The sequence below is a fragment of the Triturus cristatus genome, chromosome 12, assembly GCF_964204655.1.
Source record: "Triturus cristatus chromosome 12, aTriCri1.1, whole genome shotgun sequence".
NCBI classification, from domain to species: Eukaryota; Metazoa; Chordata; class Amphibia; order Caudata; family Salamandridae; genus Triturus; species Triturus cristatus.
The window spans coordinates 8,014,473-8,040,487 of record NC_140595.1 but is presented as its reverse complement, the minus strand read 5'-3'; the positions used below and the strand labels follow the sequence as shown (position 1 = coordinate 8,040,487).

Genomic DNA, 26,015 nt, shown 5'->3' with positions numbered 1-26,015 from the left:
AAGGGGCAGGTAGATAAATCACAGAACCATGGTCCAAAGATATCACCTTACAGAGATACTCACAATGCGAGGCGTGAGCTGAGCCTGCAGAAGGGTCTCCGCTACCCCTGGAGGCAGAGAGGCATTCGCCTGCAGGAACTGGGAGAAGGTCTCCTCGGACTTTAGAAGGTTCTGCAGAATCCACACTGAAACCAAGACAAATATTTTAGAAGGATTCAGAGGGAATGAAAAGGATAAGGGATAGAGGACACCTCAGAACAAGAAGGAAGAGAAAGAAAGAGGGTTGGAACAAGAAGAGGGCAAGGGAAGAGGAAAGAAGAAAAAGAGAATAAAACAGGGAAGGAAGGCGGGAGGGAAGAGAGGATCGTAAGAGAAATGAGGCAGGGCTAGGAGAAGTATGAAAAGGGAGAAGAGAGAGAAGATAAAATAGGAAGAGGGAAGGAGTGGAAGAGGAAAAACAGCAAGGAAGAGGCAATGGAACAGCACAGCAGACAGATATCCGAAGACACCTCACTTCACCACCCCTTAACCAGCCTTCCCAGGTGTAGATCTCTTCTGCACTCTTTATTTTACCCTCCAAAAGACTGTCACCCGTCTGTCACTATTTCAGGAACGAGAGAGCTCAACGCCTCCCTAACTCTGAATGAGGCCTCTTGGGGACAACTGACTTCTGCACCCATCATTCAGCCACTGAGGGACAACTCGCTCCCCTGCTTTCGATTAAGATCACCGAGGGGCCCCCTGTCCCCTTGTCCAGTTAAGGGCCACAAAGAGACTGCTCACACTCTCTGCCCTGACTCAAGCCCCTCTGAGGGCTGTTCCCTCCTGAGGTTGAGGGGTGTCTGACTCCGGGCGTCAGGCTAACTGCTGACTGACGCAGCAGAGACACTAAACCCCAGTTAGTCCATGCAGAATTACTGACTCCAGGGTAGTGTGAGAAGGCAGCATGTACACACTAAAGTTTAAGTGGCTGCTATCTTATTCTCAGAAGAAAGGCCAAATAAAATGGGTGAATAGCCCTAAAGCTCCACGTGCAGCTTCTTTGGGCCTATTAGGCATGCCACTAGACCTGTGTGACCCCAGCGCAGAAAGGTGATGAAAAGCATTGAAATGGAAGCATGTGCGCTGTTTTGCTTCTAAATTGTGGTCATTGTTTCCGGTTGGACAACATCCTGCCTCCTCATGAGTTTTAGTTAAGGATAGAGGGCGTGGCTGGTAGCCGCCTGGACACACTCAACAAAGGTGGGCCCTTTCTTAATACATTTAGGGCCACAAGTACAAAAATCCATAGCAATTAACAAAATGGAATATGGAGCTGGCAGTCGCTGATGACATCACCAAATCCGGAAGTGGGCCAGGGGCAGTGCTTCTTGAATTTGGACCCTACTGTGCTCCATCCACGGTGGTTAGAGGTCTAGCCGTGAACATTGATTTCAATCTTAGCATCTCTGGTTCCAGCTGTGGCATCTCAGGCACTCTGCAAATTAGCAAAATCTGAAAAGTTCCTTGCTTTTTAGTTACCATTCCAGGAAGCTGAACTAAATTACTGATTTTTAGCCTTCATTACGCATCAGTACTTTACAACCCACACTGGGCATCAGTACTTCACAACCCACACTGGGCATCCGTACTCTACAACCGACACTATGCATCAGTACCGTACAATTGACACTCGGTATCATTAGTTTACAACCTATGCCCTGGGCATCTGTACTTTACAACCCACACTGGGCATCCGTACTCTACAACTGACACTATGCATAAGTACCGTACAATCGACACTCGGTATCATTAGTTTACAACCTATGCACTGAACATCACTACTTTACAACCCACACTGGGCATCAGTACTTCACAACCCACACTGGGCATCCGTATTCTACAACTGACACTATGCATAAGTACCGTACAATCGACACTCTGTATCATTAGTTTACAACCTATGCCCTGGGCATCCGTACTCTACAACCGACACTATGCATCAGTAATGTACAATCGACACTCGGTATCATTAGTTTACAACCTATGCCCTGGGCATCCGTACTTTACAACCCACACTGGGCATCAGTACTCTACAACCGACACTACTCATCAATACTGTTTAATCGACACTCGACATCAGTACTCTACAACTGACACTACGCATCAGTAATGTACAATCGACACTCGGTATCATTAGTTTACAACCTATGCCCTAGGCATCCGTACTTTACAACCGAAACTGGGCATCCGTACTCTACAACCGACACTATGCATCAGTACCGTACAATTGACACTCAACATCAGTACTCTACAACTGACACTACACATCAGTACTGTTCAATCGACACTCGGTATCATTAGTTTACAACCTATGCACTGGGCATCTGTACTTTACAACCCACACTGGGCATCAGTACTCTACAACCCACACTGGGCATCCGTACTCTACAACCCACACTTGACATCATTTTTCTTCCTCTGGAAATCAGAAACATTTCTAATCACTTACAATTTACGAAGAAACTTAAAACTCGTCTGTTTGCACAATTTCCCTAGATCTGTTTTTCTTCTACATTATTCCACTTTATTATCATGTCTACAATGCCACGGGATGATACGGGTGTCAGTACACGTGACAAAGCATGACGTGACACCAGACAACAGCAGGGCAGGAGCCTCTGGATGATTGATGGAGGAAGGAAGGGAAAGTACAGATTTACTAATCAAGACCTTGAAATACCGATAGACGAGTGTGCAGCCATAAATGAGGCGTTATTTGTGAAGGCCTCCATCACAGGTCCACAGACAACTAAGAAACACATCTGGGCATAGGATAAATGCTAGTAAGACCAAGGGTGCCCTAGCAAGGAGAGGCAAATTGTTATGAGCCCCAATGTACCCCAGTATAGGCCCAGGTAGCTGCACCACCTTTTACCTACATTTGTCCTAACTTGCTCTACATAACGGCCCTGTCCCTGACCTTTTGCCTAGCTAGGTGCCGAATAAATGTCGTGTAGTTTTATTCGAAAAGTAGCCTCATTTATTATGCATGAGGATTCTTTGTACCACACAGCAGGATTACCTTCTTCTGTATAACTCTGTCCAAAAGTCGCCGCTATCGTCATACTTGGACGAAAAGCCCACAGTACCATTACACATCTAGGTAGAACCCCTGAGGGTGCCTTTTGGGTATAGAAGTACCACATGTGGGCAAACCAGAGGAGTAGCGTCCATGCTGACACGAGACACTGGAGTCCCTGTACTCCAGCACTCAGAGGTGTGACGACCCTTGTGGGGTGTCCAACTCGAGACCAAGATGGGGGTCCTTCATTCTTTCTCATCAGGTAATGGGATGGGCTCTTTCTTAGGGGGATTCTTGGCTTCACACCTACATACATGCTAAGTACACTTAGGTACATTTAGCTAGGGTTCGCATCTTAGGAGTGCGCTTGATTAATGCTATGTATCTGTATGCCTGAATATATATTCACTGTTTTAGCACCATGGTAGAATTCTACCTTTTATTTACTCTGTCGGTGCTTACAATCAGATATATCTGTTTCTGTCTAATGGTTGTCGCAGCACACGTATTTTATACTAGAATTACACTGGTTCAATAAATGCTTATTGAAAACGTCCCCTTCGTTTATTCTGTGCATCTCTCTGAGAAGAAGTGAGCACGAGTGACTAAACAAAAAGTACTGTACTGTTTCCACGATCTCTGATGGGTCAGGGTTGTCATGTTCAATGGTTGCCAGAAAGTATTTACTCCTAGGTGAGGTTGGGGGGCTTATAGTGGCACTGTGAGCTAGCTGGTCTAAAGGCTAACATATCCTTTGGGGGTGTCTGGAATCAGTCTGGACACCAAACCTTAGTCTATGTAGTCTAAACGTGCCAATCCTATGTACTATTAGGAACCACACAACAAAATAACCCTGAGGCAGGAAGATGCTGCAAACAGAGAAGCATCCAACGCAACATCACCAGCAGCACCAATGAAGAAGCTCCTAGAAACTAGCGGTCCACTGAGGCGGTGACCGGAGTCTGCTCCAGAGATACCTCAGCACCAGCGCTCAGCACACCAGCCAACACCTGCATAGCGCACCACTGTGGAGCATGCAGGAAGGAAGACAAGAGCAAAAAGACACATCACAGAAGGGCCAAATACATTCCACAAACACGGCACACACAACACATACTCCATGCCTTAAACTAACATTTCAGAACACAACGCACCGTGGGGAATGCTGTCCAAGAACTAATGCCCTGCTAGCAGACTCGTGGACGCTGCAATCCATTCGACTCGTGGACCTGTCAAACGCCAGCAGTAAGACATGCATTCAATGGTAATCGGTTCAAACAATCAAAACGGGGCTGATTGCTTTTGGTACCAAGGGAAGAGCGTCCCCATCAGCTCTTAAAATCCCCCAACTCGCTGGATTAGGAGTGACCACTCAGAGAAGGCCAGAAATCCAGGATTCTTGTCTCATTCCGAAGTATATCTGAAGCACTGGGTGCTGGCTACTGTAGGGCTGTTCCTATATCACTAGCAGACTCGGACCCCTTCTATCCTTCCAGTTCCACAATAGAAGACGAAAAAATCTTCAAGACAGATTTCAGATGGCAAAAAATCCTGAGGTTTGGGCAATTTTTAACCTCTAAAGAACAGACTATGGGGTAGATTTACAGACATTTTGTGGTGGGTTAGCGTCACAAAAGTGAAAATTTACTTTCCAGTGCAAAACTTGTTTTGGGCTGGAAAGTGCCGTAAAAGTAATGCAAAGCAGCGTGAAGCACTACTTTGCGTTACTAAGCGCCAAAGGGGTATTATATGGGCGGTTCATGGGTGTTCCCATGCAGCCACCCATACCTTTTGACACAAAACCCTATCTACAAACAATTGCGGACAGGGTTTATCTCCAAAAGGTGTTAAAAGGAGAAATGTTTTTATTTCAAATTTCTTTTTTCGACTTTTCATGCACACATACAAAGTAGGAAAAGTGTTTGAATTTGAGTAGGAATAATATTTTGTACAGTAAGGGTACCCTTCGTGCACAAAACCTATGCTAAACTCAGGCATGCACTCTAGCACTATGGGGCTATGGTGGAAGGTGTGTGCGTGGTGCATGGCAGCTGAAATCTGCGCCGGTGCTAGGGAGAAGGGAGGAGAGTGCTATGGCTCTGTGAATATGGCGCTCTCCTGCTCTTCCCCTTTCAAACAACGCAGCGCGGCCTCTTTGGGTGCTGTGCTGCGTGTCTTTTTTGAAAATCTGGCCCTTTGTTCGTATGTAGTGTCTTGCATCCCCAGAGCAAATCACATTTTAAGGCTTGCATATCATGTACAAATACTCTGAGGGGCCAACTCCCTTCAATCTGACCGCTAAAACTATCCATCAGGGGCCAGCCCGGGGGCGTTCCTTCCTAACTGTGAATCGGTATGCTATGCAGTCTGGACCACAATTGAGGTCGCAAACCATTGAATAGTTACCAACCCCTCAAGGGAGGTGCTAACTGATTCGTAAAGGGGCAGGGAACCTGGGACTACTTTCCCTTCCGGAATCATACTGGCAGCCTCACAGGGAGTTGACAGTGGTCCAGGGGAGCAGTGCCTGCTCTTCCTGACGTTTCCCAAATTAAAAACTTCTATTTTTGAACGCAGCTCTGGCTCAGGGAATACTTTGAAAAGCGTTTGCCATTTGGGAATGCAAACACCGGGAGGGTGGTCTGCTGGCCCTTGCAGAGCACCATCCCTGAGTCTGTGCACATTACAGGGGGTCGCAAATTGTGATTTCCCTGATTAATACTCGATAGGAGGGTCATTCTGCGACCCCTGTAAATGGTGATTTTGTGACCTGACCAATGAGTACATAGGTCACTTCAGAAAACCAGGGTCCAGTTGCAAAAAGCTGTGAGCACTTTTTGTGAACCTTTTCTTAGTACATCTGGTCCTAAGTCTCTGTCTCTCTGTAACACTTGGATTGACGATACTGCAGCGATGGTGGAACACAACCTCAGCATAGCCCTCATCCACTGACATCACATAAGAGAGCGCCTTGGTCTCCTCACACACGACGAGGAGTCAGTTATAGGCAAGCCAACATGATGTGGTGGGCGAGATTCTGTGGGGGCGATAAGAGCAACCTGGGTGAAGATGATGCGCCCCAAAACAATTCTTTGAAAAGTAGAGTGGGGTTATGATGTCCCGCAGTGCTTTAGGCAGACGTTTGTTACGGGGGAGCATCAGTGCTGCTTTTGGGGGAGGCACAGGTTCCACCCAAGAACAGAAACCTGAAGCTGAGGTGCAATGTATCATGGGTTTTACCTGTGTTTGGGCGCTGGCGCCCCTGAAAGTCGCGGAGAGCAGCCAAGAGACGCCGGAGTCCCTCCACAAGCTGACTGTTCCGTCCAAGAAAGAGGAGTCTCTGGGCATCAGCAAACAGACGAGAGAGGCTGCAAAAGACAGGCGAGAATCAGGGATATTACAATGATGGGAGAGACACCATGAATGGTACTCAAGCAAGCAGGGAGTAGGGTAGTGGTGATGGAGCTGACAGGATGGGCTCCCAGTGCCAACTGTGACATCCCGGCATACAGGAAGAGTTCCCGGTGACCCCTCACTGTACAGGAAGCGATCCCGGTCACCTCTCACTGTACAGGAAGAGACCATGGCTGCAATACTGAACTCCAGCATATAGGAGACCAAGTAACAGCCCAACATTTATGAAGAGATCCGGGTGAAAATAGTGACATCTCAACATGCATCAAGAGGCCCGGCAGGAAGGAAAACATTGCTGGGAGCAGAGAGTCATCCGAGCACAAGGAAGAAGACCTGAGAGGCAGCAGTGTGGTATAAACACATCAGGAGAGACATGTAGTCATAACGGTCGTACTGGAAAATGGAAGAAGAGACCTCTTGGATCCATGAACTTGACAACAAAATACCTGCTGGAACAATACAGTTGACAACATATAACAGGAGACCACCTGGAACAAGGGACTGACAAAATGCAATAATCCTCCTGGAACAACAGACTTCACAACAATCAACAAGTGACCACCTGGAATAAGAGACTGACAACATGCAACAATCCTCCTGGAAGAACAGACTTCAAAACAATCAATAAGAGATCTCCTAGAACTGGAGACCTCACAACATGCAACAATCCTCCTGGAACAACAGACTTCACAACAATCAACAAGGTGGAAAGGGAATACACAGATGGCAAACCTGGTAATTACCGGAGATTTAAATCTGAACCTTTTTCAAGACACATACGAAGCTGGCTACTAGGTGTTACAAGTGCTGCCGGTACAATGTCATCCCATGCACAGACACCATGAAAATCTTGGGAAAAAGGCTCTTGAAGGCTTGTGAAGCAGCTGGTCTGGTAATACTCAATGAACGCCTCTTGGGGGACATCCCACCCGCCAGGACAAGGCACTCGTATAAGACAATCTCCTACTTTGACTATCCAATGGTGAGCGCCAGACTGTATAGTAGAGTAGTTGACTTAAAAAATGAGGACAGATCAGAAAGTGACCAACACCCACAAAACCTCTGTCTAAGTGCCGACATGTCTGTATTAGATCAGGCGCGGATAGTGCAGGCTGAAGCTCACACTAAAAATGTTAAACGCCTCACATGGAGTGCAGGTAACTTTGGAGGTTTGGCAAGCGAGGCAGAGGAAACCTTGAAGGAAATACCAACCAGCGAGGAAAATCAGATAAAGGCTTAGGAGTGACCCCCGAAGACCCTGCAGCAAGATATCCGGCCAACAACCCGGAGAAAGGTGAAAATATTACCCACAAGTGTTCTATTGTCCAGCCAAAGCCAGTTCGCCGTATTAGGTCAAGAATCAACAAAGTGCTCCGTCAACCTCAGTGCTCACCACAGGATTTTGCTTTACTAAAACGCTTATAAATGGAAAATAGGAGCCTAAAAAGGAGGTATGGCTTCTGGAGAAAGACAGATCAGAAGCATGTGGGCAAAGTTACTTTACTCCTCCAAGTGGAACGTCCATAGAAGTTTCTGGAACCTAGTCAACGAGCTCGATAAGGGCTCCAGGTCGGCAAATAACGCAAACATAAGTGAGGAAGAATGGATTAAATATCTAAGAAGACATTATAAGGGAAGAACAGATGACCATTCTGCCTCAGGTTTGACCCCACATACAAAAGATCACAGAAAAAGTCCACATGAGTTGTGAACCTGACAACCAATAGTAATGGAGGTACCGACATCCCAGGCCACTCAATGGACCCCCTGATTTCTCAATGGTGGCCATGGTAAAAATCATCGAGAACTTGCGTTCCAGCTTACCACCTGGCCCTAATAGTATACCAACTGCGCAACTAAAGCACAACGTCACAAATTGAGTTGGGTTCTTGAACTCGATGTTTAAGCAAATAGTACTGACAGAAAGTTCTCCAGAAAGCTGGAGAGTCTCAGTGGCACACCCCATCTTCAAGGGTGGGGTAGCTGCATCCCCCCAACAATTACAGGTTGATATCACTGCTCGATGTGGACCTCAAACACATTTCAACACTACGACTACAAGAACTGCAGGAGTGGGCGAAGGAGGCAAAAAGACTGCCAATGAACCAAACAGGGTTCACTAAAAAGCAAGGCCCACCACCAACCTGATGGCTGGGAGTTTCATAATGAAAAAAGCATGCGACACCGGGACAACACTTTTTTTGTGGACTTCAAAGCGGCCTTTGACAGGGCCCCTTGAGTCTTGCTCTGGGAAAAACTATCTTTCTGGGGAATTCCACAAAACCGTTTAAGGGCGCTCCAGCTGAAGTACACAAAAACATTGGTAAAGATCAAGATGGTGGACAGGCGCCACTTATCCAGAAAGGTTAACACCTCCCTTGGACTAAGACAAGAATGTGTATTTGTATCAATGTTCATCTGGGACCTCTCAGCTTCCATTGCAGAAGTGGTTTCTCATGCACCTAGTCTTGGTTCCCAACAGTTGAGCAACATCCTCTATGCAGACGATCTACTGCTGTTAAGCAATTCCCGTGTGGGCCTGCAGAGGCTGATCAACAGGCTCGCCGAGTGCTCAGTGAATAATCAGTTGGAAATCAACCTCAAGAAAACTAAAGTTATCCCGCTGAAACGGGGAACAGCAAAAAATGGGAATTGGCGCTAAAATGGGTCCAACATTGACAAGGTTGCAACATATATGAACTTGGGTTTTAAATTGGACACAAAAACTTATTTTGCTGCACACAAAAAAGCCATTATTGCAAAAACAGAGGCTTTAAACTTCGCCTTGTCAAACCTGAGGAAATGTTTGTGGGGGCATAATCTAAAGGCGCTGATAACAGTTATCAAATCAAAATTGATTCCAACTTTATCTCATGGCGGCGAGATGGTGCTGGGCGAAGGTGCAGGCCTGCTGGAGAAGCTTGCAATACAGACATATAAACTCGCATTCCAGACTCCATGGGCAGCCTCCCTGGCCCAAGTAAGGTTAGTATTTGCCCTGGTAAAAGCCAGCAAGGGGCCTTCATGAGTCCTGCCATCCACTGCGGAGTGCCCCGGAGGGATCGCTGGCCAAACTAGTCTGGGGTGAGACAAATCTGACGAGGGGGAAAGGTCAATTCACCAAATACCTTCAGGAAAGTTTACAGAATCTTGGTATCCAAGGCTTATGTCAAATGACTATCTATACCTTCAAGAAACACGTGAACAAATGATAACAGCAGAAAAGCAGGTTGGATGAAAAAGCTGTACTGACAAAACCATCACATAGGTGGTGAGTAATAAACTCATTTGACTCAAGTAAGGAACAGCCCTACTTCGAGGCAGCTTTTTCATTGACCATCAAACGGTAACTGATTAAGATGCGATTTGGATGCCTCCCTACCCTCAACTTCATTTTAAGGTAGCAAAAAGAAGCCCCAGCAAAAATGCATTGTGTCGCTTGTGCCATCAGGCAAAATAAACTTTTGTATATGTCTTCTGTGTGTGCACAAACATGCTAGTATAGTGTGCAACAGACTTCACAACAATGAACAAATCTCCTGGAACTAAAGACATCACAACATGGAAGAAGCGACCCTTGGAACCAACACTGAAATGTCAACATGTGGAACGGGCTCCACAGAAGGTCATTCATGAGACCCCCCTGGGATGATAGCAATATCCCAGAATGCATAATGAAATACCCGGGGTCAATACCGTCACTGCAGCAAGTGGGCAACAAGAGCCCGGGGTCCTTTCCTGTCACATTGTCCCTTCCTGTCACCTTCTTATAGCTTCAGTCCCCAGAGACACCAGTTTTCCCCACCCCCCTGCACCTTCATCACATACTCAGGGCGCTGCTGGAACTCACATGGACTCTTTGAAGTTACCCACGGTGCCCGGTGTCTCCCCCGGCGTTGGGTAGCGGAAGCAGGGGTTGTTCACATTACAGACGATGCCCTGAATCCACGGCAGGGTGCCGGCTGAGGGCAAGGCTTTGTTGGGGAAGTGACCTGCAAGTAAAAACAAATTCAGCAAAGAACTCACACACAAACAACAAATAAGTGTCTAGGGAATCACAGACAATCTAGAATAAAGTCCTAAAGGAATCATACACTGCCTAGAGGAACACGCTTATAATAAATATTATTAAGCAAACGATCAATTATCTTTGCATGCTCTCTCCGCAAAATCAGGCTGATGCGAAAATTCCAAGCCAGATGCCAGCAATTCTCAATTAATACCTTGAGAAGTTAATGGTGCATGTGAAAAAGTTACATGTACACCTTTTGTTTATATACATAGGGTAAGAATCCAATAACCATAAGATATTCAAGACAGCGAGAGACAACTTAATATCCTGATGAAGGCTGCTAACACAAAGGGCTTTAGAAAAAACGGCTGAAACATGTTGACGTCTTGAGACGACTGGGGAACAACAATCCATACCCATTGTTAACGCCACAGGCAATTTTAAATCCAGCCAGAGTATCCTAGAATAAAAGATAGGTCTTCACAAAATAAAACCTTGCTCCAACACTAAGTGGTTGACCACCTGCACTCACAAGAGGCCCGGTGTGGGAACCTGATGAAGAATCATGCCACAATATGTGAGTGAGGGCCTTACGTTCCTAGAATCCTATCTAATTTGTAGAGAGATACACAACATATTTGCCCAATTTTTTCTTAATAGTGCGAGATGTGTCTGAATGCCAGTCTGGGTATGGGAGTGTTTGTCTGTGTGTGAGTGTACGGCTGCCATGTATCTGCATATGCCTGTCAGCAGCTTAAGTGTGTATATGTCGGTGTCCGAGTCCCTCAGTGATGTGTACACATAGTTCTAAAGGCTAAAGCACCGGCTACAGTCAAACATGAAAGCAGTGATAGAAATTCCAATGTACGTAGGGGTTATTTTTCAAGCGGCTACACATGTCTGGGGTAAAAGACAGAGCCAGTTCTAGAATTTTTGCTAGTGACGTTTTACTTGCCCCGTCCCATGGTTATTTGGCCCTAGTTCCTGATTCACCAGGCTATATGGTGAGCTCACAATAAGGCTTGTACAAAGGGTCAAATGCAAAGCATTGAAACAGCACCAAAACAAACGAAGAAAGAAACAACACCTGATGCCAATTTATGAAAATAGGTTGTATTTTTATGAATTTATGGACACCAAAATGAAAAAGATCCACTAGGGTGCCAGAGATATAGATTTTATAAGACACATTAAATCAGTACTTTTCACTTAACCATAAACAAGCATTCACAAATTCAACACATTTGACAATTAGAAACTTTTTTCAAGAAAAATGTTTAAAAGTTAGAATACGGTTACTTAACCCGGTTGCTGCGCGCGTTGGCCAACGGCCGTCGCGAGCTCTACCGCCGTAGTGCTGCGCACGTCCGTTGGCCGACGTGGCCCCGCCCACTCTTCAAAGCCGCCGCACGCGGCGGAATTTTGACCGCGGTAAAGAGGTTAAGCTCTACTTTCTCCAGTAGGGAACAAGTCATGGGGAACATTCAAGTCCAAAGAAAAGTGGTTTTCAGTCCAGGTCCAGCACCAGTGGCTCCTTGCCAATGACTTTCATGGAGTGGTCCTGATACAAGGGATACAGGGTGCTGAAGATGTGCAAGGGTGCTGTGCAGTCGACAGGGGTCTTCCTGGGGCTACTCGTCTGCCTTCCGGCCTGGTGAGGCGATTTTGGCCACAGCAGTTGACGTCCCTCGAAGTCCGCTTCGGGTCAGCAGAAGTCCAGTTGCCTCTGGGCTACCAGTCGCCTGGTACAGCGGATTCAGCAGTTTTCTTCTTTCGGCAATAATTCCCTTTGCATGTAACCAATCTACACTCAGAAGACTCTCCCTGGTCCAGCAGACCAGGGTGCAACGTTTGAGCATTATGTCCTGGTCTCTTGGGCTGCACGGTGGCGAGGAGCGGCGATAGGGTGATTTGAGCTACCAACTCGCCCCAGCAGGCTCCTTTGGCTTTTGTGGCCCTGTGCTACAAACAGGAAGTCAGCCAACTGACTCCTGGAGTCTCCGCTTTAAGCTGGGTTTGGTGGACTACTTCTCCACAAGTAGCACACTGCAGGCACAGTCCTTCGCTAGCCACAGCAGGCACAGTCCTTTCCTTCACTAGCCACAGCAGGCACAGTCCTTTCCTTTGCTTTCCACAGCAGGCACAGTCCTTTCCTTCGGTAGCCCAAGGAGCAGGAGGTGCAGTCCTGCTTCAGTGCAGCCTCTTTTCACCAGTTCCAAGGTCAGCACGGCAGTCCTTCTTTGGTGCTCTTCTTCCAGTAAATCAACATCTAAGTTTGTGTGCCAGGGAAGCCCTTTTATGCCCATACAAAGCCCTCAGGGGAGGTTGCAGCCACTAGCCAATGGTCTACGAGGCTACTTCCCGCTTGATGACAACTTCCAGAGAAATGTGTCATACAGCTATCCCAGAAGGCTCCATTCTGCTTACTCTCTGGATGGCAGGACTCTCTATTTTCCCCAAGAGGTCAGTAGCCCGCCCTAGAGGTGTAGCTGCAATCAAAGCAGTTTGGCCAGCATTTCTGCCTCTTTGTCCCAGATGCCAACCTGTCCACTCAAAGAAAAGAGCAGGCCCTGTCTGCCAAAAGAAAACAGAAGGCCCTCTTGTGTGTGGTTACCATTTGCCCTTCAATGGTGGCCTTCCCTTTGAATCTCACAGTTTGGGAAACACCCTGTGTGCTTTCTTCCAGGGGGAGGTAATGCCTCCTGTTCTGGAAGCCGTTTACACATCTTCCCAGGCGGGCATAAGGTCTTCCCAGGCAGGCAGAAGGCTGTCTCATGGCCAGCCTCAGTAAATGTCCACCGGAAAACTAGGGCAACAGAGTAGCAACTTTCTAAAAATTGCATGTAGCAACAAGTAACATTGATTTCGACTTCGGCAACAATTCTGACTTAATGCAACAAGTAGTTTGATGCCTTGAAGTGCCAGCTTTGGTAGTCTCATTCCGAAGTTAGCACAGCCGAGTTGTCAAGAGTGCAACTCTGTACTTGCCAAAGGGGCTACTAATCTCTTTCACAGTAAACACTGCAACTGCGGGTTTTTACTGCTAGAACATGTTAAATACATATTCTGCTTTACAAATATGCTGAACCCTGCCGTAGGACTTGACAGGCCTGCGGTAAGGGGGACTTACACCTTTAGAAAGGGAGTTTTGGGGTTTGCCATTGCTTAAAATTGCAAAGTTGAGTTAGTAGGTTAAAGCTGCCCTTCCAGTCTCCAGTGGCAGACCGGGAGCCACGTTTTACCTTGTCCCACTCAGGGTGGCACAACATGTGCTGCAGTCCTTAGGGGATACTTTAATTTACAGGCCCTGGGTAGCCTGGTACCATATACTAGGGACTTGGAAGTAAATTACTTTATGCACATTTGGCATAAGCCAATCAACTAGGTACCTTTTTAAGTGTCAGAGCACATGCACCGAGTCCTGATTTAGAGGGCACAGGGCATTTCATAGCCACTACACCAGTGCCTAATAATCAAAATGGGGACATAAAATAGGGTGAAACCTGCAAAAAGCCTGTTTCCCCACATAGTGCTTAAACTCAAAGAAAATATAGGGCTTAAAAAAATTATCAGTGGAAGGACACAAGTAATGCATCCATGGTCCAGTGGAGGGGCAAACACACAAAGAGGAAGGAAGCCTATAGCAGCTGACCAATAAGAGCAAGGAGATTATAGTGGCAATGAAGCCAACCAATTGTAAGCAATGGGTGGGCTCTAAGCCCAGTATTAGAAAATAATAGGCCTCACAAGAGACAGTGCATGTGCTGTCTAGGCAGGACACAAGAGGGGTTGTAATTTGCGACAACATGAACTATTTTCCTCTGCCTAGAACTGAAATTAGTAACCGGTATCTTCGGCACTCATGCTCCCACGAAACATCTCCCAATCAAACAATGGAAACGTTGAACTCCTTGAGCGCTAAGAAGGATATAGTCTTGCCCTCAGCACCACTGGGGATGGCTGGGCTGAGGACGACATCAATTCATCCGTAGCACTTAAGTGGTTAAGAAGGTAAAATCCAGACCACCTCAGGGCCCGCGCCCCATCCGAAAGCTGCAGTTGATTCCAGAGTCGTACTTGTCTCTTTACTCAGGGTCGTGAGACGCCCTTTTCATAGGGATGATGAATCCCGGGTCAAAGTCTGCAGGTGTGTAAAGTCTGATGACGCTTCATGACTCTTTCCTTTACAGGATGATCTCCCTCTCCATCCTGGCATAACTGTTGGGAGTCTTTGGTTGGCTCTGGGTGGTCCCAGTGCCACAGTCACGAGACTGCCTCAATTCCAAGCAGCTTTGACAATATCAACCACTCAATCTTGAGTAGCAGGACTGAGAATCCTTGTACCAACCTCGCTTGGATCCATTTCTATCTCACAGATCGCTAGCAAGTTGTAGCACCTTCTTCCTCGATTCTCAGCTGACTGGCTGCAGTGTTCCTTGCTCTCACCTGGCTGCTGCGTTCCTCACTCTTAGATGACTGGCTACAGCATTCCTTGCTCTCACCTGGCTGCTGCATTCTTTGTTCTCAGATCGCTGGCTGCAGCGTTCCTTGATCTCAGCTGGCTGCAGCGTTCCTCGCTCTCAGCTGGCTGCAGCGTTTCTCGTTCTCAGCTGGCTGCAGCGTTTCTCGTTCTCAGCTGGCTACAGCATTCCTTGCTCTCACCTGGCTGCAGCTTTCCTTGCTCTCACCTGGCTGCAGCATTCTTTGTTCTTAGATCGTTGGCTGAAGCGTTCCTTGATCTCAGCTGGCTGCAGCATTCCTCGCTCTCAGCTAGCTGCAGCGTTTCTCGTTCTCAGCTGGCTACAGCATTCCTTGCTCTCACCTGGCTGCAGCATTCTTTGTTCTTAGATCGCTGGCTGCAGCATTCCTTGATCTCAGCTGGCTACAGCGCTCCTTGATCTCAGCTGGCTGCAGCGTTCCTCGCTCTCAGCTGGCTGCAGCGTTTCTCGTTCTCAGCTGGTTGCAGCGTTCCTCGCTTTCAGCTGGCTGCAGCATTCCTTGCTCTCACCTGGCAGCAGCACAACTTTGTTCTTCGATCGCTGGCTGCAGTGTTCCTTACTCTCAGCTGGCTGCAGCGTTCCTTGATCTCAGCTGGCTGCAGCGTTCCTCGATCTCAGCTGGCTGCAGCGTTCCTCGCTCTCAGCTGGCTGTAGCTTTCATCGCTCTCAGCTGGCTGCAGCGTTCATTGCCTTTAGCTGGCCACAGCATTCCTCGCTTTTAATTGGCTGCAACATTCTTTGCTTTAACATTACTTGCTGCAGCGTTCCTCGCTCTCAGGTGGCTGGAGCATTCCTCACTCTTAGACGGCTGCCTGCAGCATTCCTTACTTTCACCTGGCTGTAGCATTCTTTGCTCTTAGATGGCTCGCTGCAGCATTCCTCGCTCTCAGATGGCTGCAGCGTTCCTCACTCTTAGATGATTGGCTGCAGCGTTCCTCACTCTTAGATGACTGGCTGCAGCATTCTTTGTTCTTAGATGGCTGGCTACAGCATTCCTCACTCTCAGGTGGCTGCAGCATTCCTCACTCTTAGATGACTGGCGGCAGCGTTCCTTCCTGTCACCTGGTTGCAGTATTCTTTGTACTTATATGGTTGGCTGCAGCATTCCTCAGTCTCAGCCCTTGTTATCAAATGTCTGCAGTGTTTCTCACTCTTAGACGACTGGCTGCAGCATTCCTTACTCTCACCTGGCTGCAGCATTCTTTTCTCTTAGATGGTTCGCTGAACCATTCCTCACTCTCAGCTGACTGCAGCGTTCCTCGCTCTCAGCTGGCTGCAGCGTTCCTCGCTGTTAGCTGGCTGCAGTGTTCCTCGCTCTTTGATGACTGGCTGCAGCGTTCCTCACTCTCACCTGGTTGCAGCATTCTTTTCTCTTAGATGACTGGCTGCAGCGTTCCTCGCTTTCAGCTGGCTGCTGCGTTCCTCACTCTCAGATGGCTGCAACGTTCCTCGTTCTCAGATGGCTGCAGCGTTCCCAGCGTTCATCGCTCTCAGATGGCTGCAGCATTCCTTGCTCTCAGATGGCTGCAGCGTTCCTCACTTTCAGCTGGCTGCAACGTTCCTCGTTCTCAGATGGCTGCAGCGTTCCCAGCGTTCCTCGCTCTCAGATGGCTGCAGCATTCCTTGCTCTCAGATGGTAGCAGCGTTCCTCGTTCTCAGATGGCTGCAGCGTCCGTCACTCTTAGATGACCAGCTGCAGCATTACTTGCTCTCAGCTGGCTGCAGCGTTCCTCGCTGTTAGGTGGCTGCAGCATTACTTGCTCTCAGCTGGCTGCAGCGTTCCTCGCTGTTAGGTGGCTGCAGTGTTCCTCGCTCTTTGATGACTGGCTGCAGCGTTCCTCGCTCTCAGCTGGCTGCAGCCTTCCTCGCTGTCGTCCACCATGTCCTCATTGATCAGATAGCTCTTATTCCTATGTGTGTGCCAATGACACCCGCCTATTTCTCAAACTGGGCAACAAGCAGATTGTCATGGCTTTCAGGTGCTAAGCTGGTTGGCTAGTCGTCCAACATTATGTTCTCACATCTACCTTTATTTCACCATTTTATTTCAGCCACTTATTTTACCCACTTATCTATAATATTATAAGGCCATTTACCTCTTCCCCTTTATTTCATTCTTCAATCATTTCATCTCCTATTCCCAAAATGTTAACTGCTTCCTTACTCTTATTTTTAAGTCATTACATTATATTTTCTTTAAACTAATTTTTGGCCAATCCTTAAATTGGATAATGACATTTTTCTAATTACCTTATTAAAAATGTTAGCCCTAACCCTTCTGAAATTCCAATAACCATGAAGTGTATTCTAACCCTAATCTTATATTTTATTAAACGCATTTATGTTTATTTTAATGTTTCTCAGTTTTAACACCAATTATAACAAACGCTTCAGGTGTAACAGCAATCAATTTTAAATTATTAAATAATTATAATACAAAACATTAGTCTAGAACTAACCTTTCAATGACTTTAATTAGTTTTGAATTTATTACAATACTGCTAATTCTAATCCGAACATTAACATAAATGATTTAGTAATAATTTGTCTTGTAGAACTGAGAGGTAGTGGGAAACCCACTAGAATCAGCAGGTTTCTTAGCGAGCCACCTCTTCCCTTCTGAACCTTGTATAGGGTAGAGGAAACCACTAGAGGCCTCATTCAAAGTACTGAAAATCCTCTAATTTATGGAGGAAATTCGCAATAGCGAGTAGAATCCAGCAGCTGGATTTCCTCGACAACACTATCCCTACGAGGAGCTTCAGCTGGAGAATTACTCTCCATATATAGAATTTCCTCTGGAAAATGCAGGCTTTTCAGTTTCTGACAAACTCTCCCCAAGAAACTAAGGGCCTGAATTCGAGTACGGCAGACGGGTTGCAAAAGTGAAAGCTATTCTATTCGCCATATTACAAGTACCATTATATCCAACAGCACTGGTAATGCAGTGGGTGGAATAGCTATCATGTTTGTGATGGACTAACCCATCCCCCGATCTCAAAGTCAGGCCTCACGTCTCTTTGTCTCTGCTATGAGAAACATCCTGCCGGCAGGCCAGCCATGAAGGAACCGACACCTCCACGGAGAAGAAGGACGTCCATCTGAGTATTTACCGCGAAGGGACTCCTGCCATATCTTTGGAAACTCTTCCAAGAACTACTACCCAGCAGGTTGGCAGGCACTCCCTGTCAGGTGGGCTGGCCACCTCCGGCCTGCTGGAGGGCGACCTTCCCCACCACAGTGGCTTAGCAGTCGGCCCTCCACGGCTTAAAAGGGGCTGTTATTGTTTTTTTAACCCCAACGATACCTAATTTAAATGTTATTTTCATGATGCTTTGGGCAAAGTGATGGCGCAGCACAATATACGCTGGCAAAGTAGAGGTGCTTGTGAACTAACTGTAGGGAAGTAAATGTCAGACAAGTTTAAGGCAGGTGACCAGCTGTGTATCGAGCGCTGGATCCCATGCGCGACTCTTCCCACAGTCCACTGCTCTTTGTTTGGACCACATAGGCCAACTCAAGGCTTACAGTCCACTAACATCAACCTTCTACAAATTCTGCATTTAAAGCAAAAAAGAAAAGGATTGTGCCGTTTGTTCATTAGGTAACTTTCTCAAAGAGCTCCATCCTCAGCCTTCTGACCCTGTGTTCATAAAAAATGACAGCCATTTCTATTTCCACTAAATTCTGTTCGTATAGCAGTACTCCCTAAGAAACGAGAACACTTCAAATTGTTTGTGCATGATAACAAATACAATAGAGTAGACTACAAAGGACGCACTGCATCCGAAGCACTTACACTCGTGCTGCTCAACGGGAGGGTGGGACTGTCGCACCGAGATCAGGATGAAGAACAGGAAGAGAGGCCATAGGAGCTCGATGGTCAGCTGCACCTGGGGAGAGAAAAGAGATGAATGAGCAGTAACACAGTGAGCAGAGCACAGGAAGCGACCCACAGGGACTAACGACCACAGTACACAACATGAGCAGGTGTGAGAAATCACGAGAACGCAATACCGAGACAAGAAGAGCAAACAGATGTAGAGACAAAATATGACAAGCAAATGGAAAGAAATCACAGGACAGAAAAAGCACCTAGAGAAGCACAAAGGTATGCTGACTTAAAGGTACTTTAGATGAAGGCAGACCCGCAGCTTGGATACTGCTCGACTTCAGCGCCGCATTTGATACGGTGTCCCGTAAAATCCTGCTCTAGCGCTTACAGGACATCGGCATAGGTGGTACGCCTTTTTTCTTTCTTTTAGAGTGAACTTTTCAGGTCAGCCTCCCCTCCCCTTCAGTTCCCAATCACATGCTCTGCGCCATGGCTTTCCCCAGGGCTCTTCTCTGAGCTCTACTTTGTTTAGTATTTGCATTCAACCTTTGGCCCAGATTGTGAAATCTTTGTGCTTGCACTGGTGTCTTATGCAGGCGTCACCCAGCTCGTGCTCTCCTTTTTTGACAACCCCCATGTGAAACCTGCCAATTTTCACAGGGGAATGCTCGCAGAGTGGAGGGATGCCAACTGTTTACGACTAAACACAAGCAACACAGAAATTCTCCTATTAGGAAAGACAGCTACTCCTGGGGCGACCATTGTTGTGCCTCCTCCCTTGGGCCTCCCCCCGACCCAAGACGACTGCTAAAAATCTAGGCATTTGGGTGGACAGCACCTTAAACTTTGAATCTCAAGTGAAATCGGTGGCGGCCAAGTGTTTCAGGCTCTTGCGAGGTCTCAAACCCATTCTTGGATTTTGCACTCAACAGACCATCATTCAGGCAGCAATGCTATCCCAGCCAGACTGCTGTGACATTCTATACCTAGGAGACAACAAGCCACTGATCCGAAGACTTCAGCAGGCTCAAAACAACGTGGCTAGGCTGTTGTTCTCTCTTCGGAACTTCTGCCCGGCTTTCGGCCTCCTTCGCAAACTGCACTGGCTCCCAGTGGAGACGAGTGTGTGCTCCAAGACCTTCTGTACCTCCTATAAGATCTTACTCTCCCAGGGGGCCCTCATTCTGTTTAGTTTGCTATACTTGTATCGACCTTCACAGCCCCTGCTCTCAGCCAACCTTAAGCAGGCCACGGTTCCTCGTGTTAAGAGAGTAAGAGTGGGAGGCCACTTGTTTCGCACAAAAGCCCCAGTTCTCCGGAATGTGCTTCCCTCTTTCTAGCAGGAACATCCAGAACCACTTGTCTTCAGGAAATTTCTGAAGACCTGCCTTTTTTTTTTACTCTTAGGGATTTCTTTTTGGGCGTCCTGCGCCCCTGGCCATTGTTGCAGCTGGTTTATATTTCGGGACTAGTGCTGGGAAGCCCCATCACTTTATAAAATGAATAACACAACATAACTTAAAGGAGCTTTTGCAATCAATCACACCCAGAGACACATGGAGCTAGAGAACTCAGAACTTAAGCAGGGTTAGCAGCCCAGGAAGCTGCAGACCTCCATACAGATCCAGGCAGAGGCAAATCTAGAGGTCAAAGCTATGACCAGGCACACACACTGCACGGAAGCAATGTACACCGCTACCGCTGCCGACCAATGCTGAACCACCAGTCGTCATGAATCAGGCACTTAGGTAATCTAAGTTTTCACATTTGTTTACAGCACCTTTGAAAAGAACAGGGCGGTAATGAGAAAAGACCATGAGCTGAGCACTGCACCGATTAGCAGAAGGCCTGTGAGACCGGCGCAGTACCAGCAGAAGTTGGAGGAAGCCAATTTTGGCCTGGACAGAATTCGCGGAGTTATGTTATGTTAGCTGCGTTTATAGAGCGCATGGCTGCCCAGCAACAGGGCGTCCCAGCGCTAAATCTAATAGAAGCGGACAGAGAAGCAGTTAGACTAAAGGTGGGAGAAAACCCACGTCTTAATCATTTTTCTGAAAGCCCAATGGTCTTGCATGCTGCGGGCAGCAAAAGGGATGGAATTCCCGAGGGCAGGTGCCAATGCCCTGAATGAGCGCCCCCCTGCTCTTGTCCTGCGCACCCACGGGACACAGGCCAGGTGCATGTCCGCGGAGCGCAAGTTCGGGCCGGAGCATGCACCGAGCACAGCTCGCTAAAAATTTGCGGACCCAGGCCATGCAAGATCTTGAGTGGGGTGCACAGGGTCTTAAAGTGGACTCTGTTCTATAGGCAATGTTTCAGTAGTGCAAAGAGCGTGCGGGCAGCCACATTCTGTGCCTGTTGGAAGTCTTTTAGTCACAACTTTGTTAGCGCCAAGAAGTAGCCCATTACAGTAGTCTAGTCGTGACAACACGGTGGATTGAACAATCATCTGTCGGATGGGTGCGTCAAAGAATCCCAAAATGGGTTTCAGGCCACGTAAAAGACCAAAACAAGTGCCCGCCACAGCCTTAGCCTGCACCTCGAAAGAAAGGGTGCTCTCCATCAGAAGTCCCAGATTCTTAACCAGGCTTTTTGGCTGGGGAGGGGTGCCAAGGGCCATAGGCCACCATTGATTGCCCCATAGATGGGTATCTCAGGAGTGACCAAAAAAACTCTCCGACGCAACGCGGAGTTATGTGAGCAGCGGAGTGCGTTAGGTAGCACCTTTCGCACTAATTTTCAGCGCCTGATGTTCGTCCCGCGCTGTAAAATCAGCACAAACAGCACCATGCGCAGCGCAAGAGGGCGCTGCTTCTTTCTGCGGCTCGAGTAGATGTTCTACTCGAGCGGCAGCTTCCTCAACATGTGTGGCACCATGTACAGCACAAGAGGGCGCTGCATCTTTCTGCTGCTCCAGTAGATGTTATAATTGAGCAGCAGCTGCTCAACGTGAACAGCACCATGTACAGGACACGAGGGCGCTGCCAGCTTCTTTCTGCCGCTTGAGTAGAAGTTCTACTCGAGCAGCAGCTTCCTCAACGTGAGCGGCAGGTTTCTCAACGTGAGCGCTAAGCGACCATATGCAACTGCCCGTGTTGAGAAATCTAGATGGGAGGTGGTCGAGCATTGGATTTTCCTTACTTGTGCTCGCCAACTTAACGTTGGCAAGGGCGAACAAGGAAAAAACTCCACTCCACAAGTTTTTCGGAACTCTGCATGCTCCGCGGACTGCGGAAAACTGTGCAAAGTCTGTGAACAGAGCGGAGTTCACTGCCCTGGCCTAGAATACATAAGCTACCTCTGGTTGAGCAGCAGTACACCACTTCTATGATACACCGAGAACTAGCAGGGGTCAGAGGGATTCTTGCATTCCATGTGGGATGATCTCACCAGTGGTAGTGGTCAGGGGAGCTGTATATCACCTCTAGACTCTACACAGCTCTGTCATTGGTGGGGGGGGGGCAGCAGTTTCAGGAGCAGAATGTGCCTTTGAGGGTGCACATAGCACTAGCAGTAATTGGGGAAGGTGTCAGTATGCACATGTGGCTATGGCACACATTGCCAGTATGAGGCATTCATCATTTGTAGTGGTCGGAGGAGACTGAGTACTTGCGGCATACACACAGAGCTGGCCTGGAAAAGAGGGAGATATCAGATATTTCTAGGAGCTGCATAATAGTAAAAATAACCCTACGCCTTACATTGAAGTTGCCAAGTACTTTAAGCTGCAGAGAAGGGCTGAGAGAGACTTACAGTTTGTCGTCTTCGATACGTCAAGTTCTTCCACAGCAGGAGTCCCAGCTGAACCCAGAATGCCATGATGTATGCGATGCCAGCACCAGCATTATCTGAAGCCTTGAGTCACGGATGCAAGTATATTTCTGAGGGTCAGGGAGCGCCAGCATCATCTGGAGGACTCACGAGGCACCAGCGTCCACACAGTCTGCACACCTTGTGGCTCCTCCCTGTTAAAAGAACATTCATGTCACAAACACAGAAAGATGTGACGCAATAGCAAAGAGCCACATGGTATGCTGCAATGCAAGCACAAATCACTCACTGTTGTGACTCTTAACCCACCCCTCACCTGTATATAAAAGGAATGTCATCTGCATACGTCGCAGGCCCAGTGGGCTTTACCCAAGCATCTCGGAAGCCCAACTGGAAAGCGGAGTCGTCTGACACCTAGGACCCACGCAATCACTTTTCTCAGCTTCCCTCTCAGTTACGTTTCACCAGTCATGGGTGTCCTCCGTTAAGGTCTGAGAGCCTGGGAAGGTAGGAGGCTTCTATGAAGGAATAAGGGATGGCACAGTAGGAGTACAAGTAACTTGTGCTTTCCTCAAAGCCCTCAGCTCCCCTTCGCTATGTAGGTACATTCTTGTGCATGTTAAAAACAGGAGGGCAGGGGTGGCAGCTTAAGATTATCAGTTCAGTCAGACAGAGCTCAAGACCCTGTTAGGCTGAGCGGATTAATCTCAATGTAAAGCTTAAGTCCAGTGCATAGAGTGTAGCCCATTCGGCTGCCGTGCAGACCCTAGCAGTAGGAATGTGCCATCAAAACGTAGCTGGTGTTTTATTGACACTAACGGTCATGGGATACGGGCCTGAAAATCTCCAGATGAATGTAGAAATTGGAACTGGCCCGCCTTGGACAGGAAAGAACAGTTTGTCTTCAGCACATTCGTGTATTTGAGGAACAGAGATTCACTTATCTGGTGAGCTGATACACCAGCGGCTAGAAAAAATGTTTGCCATAAAAATTGTTTTAAAATTTAAAAAATTATTCCGCACTAGAAACCCTACAGTTGCCAACTGCTGTCAGATAAGCCCTGCATGTGTCAGGTTGGGCGTTTGGACTGCCTAGTGGAGATGCAAGTGAAAACAAACCCCACAGAATAACTAGAGGGCGGGAGCTCTTCTTACAAGATCAAAGTCCAAGCTAGGGGTGGGCGGAATCTGCGTAATCGCGTTACGCAAATCTCCGCGAAACGGTAAAAAATCTCCGCGAACATGCAGAAATTCTGCGAACACGCGGAATTGCATGTTCGCGATGCTTTTTTCCTGTTCACAGTTGCTGTTTGCGTGCTCGGGGAGAAATATCTCGCGAACACGCATTTTGAGAACGCGAACAAGAAAAAATTTCGCGAAGTCGCGGAAAGCAGAATTTTGGGCAATTTTGCGTTCTCCGCGTAATGCAAAATTACCGAAATTCCGCAAATTCCGCGAGCGGAACGGAATTTACCGCCCAGGCCTAGTCCAAGCACAGCTGATACCAGACTGGATGCGGAGGACACAGCTTCCTGCTAGAGCCACCGCCTTCTGTTCAGGGCTGCAAGGAATCTGCTGTCCGGCACATCTGCTTATATATGGACTCCACGGACTTATTTCCTGCCAGAAACATCTGCTTATGTAGGTCCCCAAAGAATGGCTTCCTGCTAGACACATCTGCTTATGTATGGGCTCCGGGCAACGGCTTCCAGGTATGACACATCTGCTTATATATGGGCTCCAAGGAACGGCTTCCTGCCAGACACATCTGTTTATGTATAGGCTCCAAGGTACAGATTCCCGCCAGACACATCTGTTTATGTATAGGCTCCAAGGTACAGATTCCTGCCAGACACATCTGTTTATGTATGGGCTCCAAGTAATGGCTTCCTGCCAGACACATCTGTTTATGTATGGGCTCCAAGGAACAGCGTCCTGCCAGACACATCTGCTTATGTAGGTCTCCAAGGAACGGCTTCCTGCCAGACACATATCCTTATGCAGGTCTCCAAGGAACGGCTTCCTGTCAGACACATCTGCTTATGTAGGTCTCCAAGGAACAGCTTCCTGCCAGACACATCTGCTTATGTATAAGCTCCAAGGTACAGATTCCTGCCAGACATATCTGTTTAAGTATGGGCTCCAAGGAACAGCTTCCTGCCAGACACAGCTGTTTATGTATGGTATCCAAGGAATGCCTTCCTGCCAGACACATCTGCTTATGAATAGGCTGCAAGGTACAGAATCCTGCCAGACACATCTGCTTATGTATGGGCTCCGGGGAACACCTTCCAGGTATGACACATCTGCTTATATATGAACTCCACAGAATTGTTTCCTGCTAGACACATCTGCTTATACATGGGCTCTATGGACCAGCTTCCTGCCAGACACAACTGCTTATGTATGGGCTCTGGGGAACAGCATCAAGGTATGGCAAATCTGCTTATGTATGGGCTCCAAGAAACAGCTTCCTGACAGACACATCTGCTTGTGTATGGGCTCCAAGGTACAGATTCCTGCCAGACACAGCTGTTTATGTATGGTTTCCAAGGAACAGCTTCCTGCCAGACACATCTGCTTATGTATAGGCTCCAAGGAACAGCTTCCTGCCAGACACATCTGCTTATGTATGGGCTCCAATGTACAGCTTCCTGCCAGACACATCTGTTTATGTATGGGCTCCAAGAAACAGCTTCCTGACAGACACATCTGTTTATGTATGGGCTCCAAGGAATGGCTTCCTGACAAGACATATCTACATTTGTATGGGCTCCAAGTAACCGCTTTCTGCCAGACCCATCTGCTTATATATGGACTGCAGGTAACAGCTTGCTGACAGACATCAGCCTTTGCAGGTCTCCAAAAAACAGCTTCCTGCTAGACACATCTGTTTATTTATGGTCTTCAAGGAACGGCTTCCTGCCAGACACATCTGCTTATGTATGGGCTCGAAGGAACAGCTTCCTGCCAGACACATGTTTATGTATGGGTTCCAAGGAACAGCTTCCTGCCAGACACATGTTTATGTATAGGTTCCAAGGAACAGCATTCTGCCAGAAACATCTGCTTATGAAGGTCTCCAAGGTACAGCTTCCTGCCAGACACATCTGTATGTCTCCAAGGGACGGCTTCCTGCCAGACACATCTGCTTATATATAGGCTTCAAGGTACAGATTCCTGCCAGACACATCTGTTTATATATGGGCTCCAAGGAACAGCTTCCTGCCAGACACATCTGTTTGTGTATAGGCTCCAAGGTACAGATTCTTGCCAGACACATCTGTTTATGTATGGGCTCCAAGGAATGGCTTCCTGCCAGACACATCTGTTTATGTATGAGCTCCAAGGAAAAGCGTCCTGCCAGACACATCTCCTTATGCAGGTCTCCAAGGAACGGCTTCCTGCCAGACACATCTG

General features: G+C 47.6%; 1 protein-coding gene across 3 annotated transcripts in view; it reads right to left on the bottom strand.

Moving 5' to 3' along the window:
- Positions 1-26,015, bottom strand: part of ABCA7 (ATP binding cassette subfamily A member 7) — a 194,185-nt gene that overhangs the window by 156,055 nt on the left and 12,115 nt on the right. For all 3 annotated transcript variants that reach the window (XR_014972219.1, XM_085638576.1, XM_085638577.1), the window contains exons 2-6: positions 22,578-22,789; positions 18,789-18,882; positions 10,329-10,470; positions 6,305-6,432; positions 64-185 (exon numbers count right to left, since the gene is read on the bottom strand). Coding sequence is in view for 2 of the 3 variants with exons in the window: in XM_085638576.1 (XP_085494702.1) it covers positions 64-185; positions 6,305-6,432; positions 10,329-10,470; positions 18,789-18,882; positions 22,578-22,643 (552 nt within the window). In the remaining variant the exon portion in view is untranslated. The remainder of the gene's footprint in view (positions 1-63; positions 186-6,304; positions 6,433-10,328; positions 10,471-18,788; positions 18,883-22,577; positions 22,790-26,015) is intronic.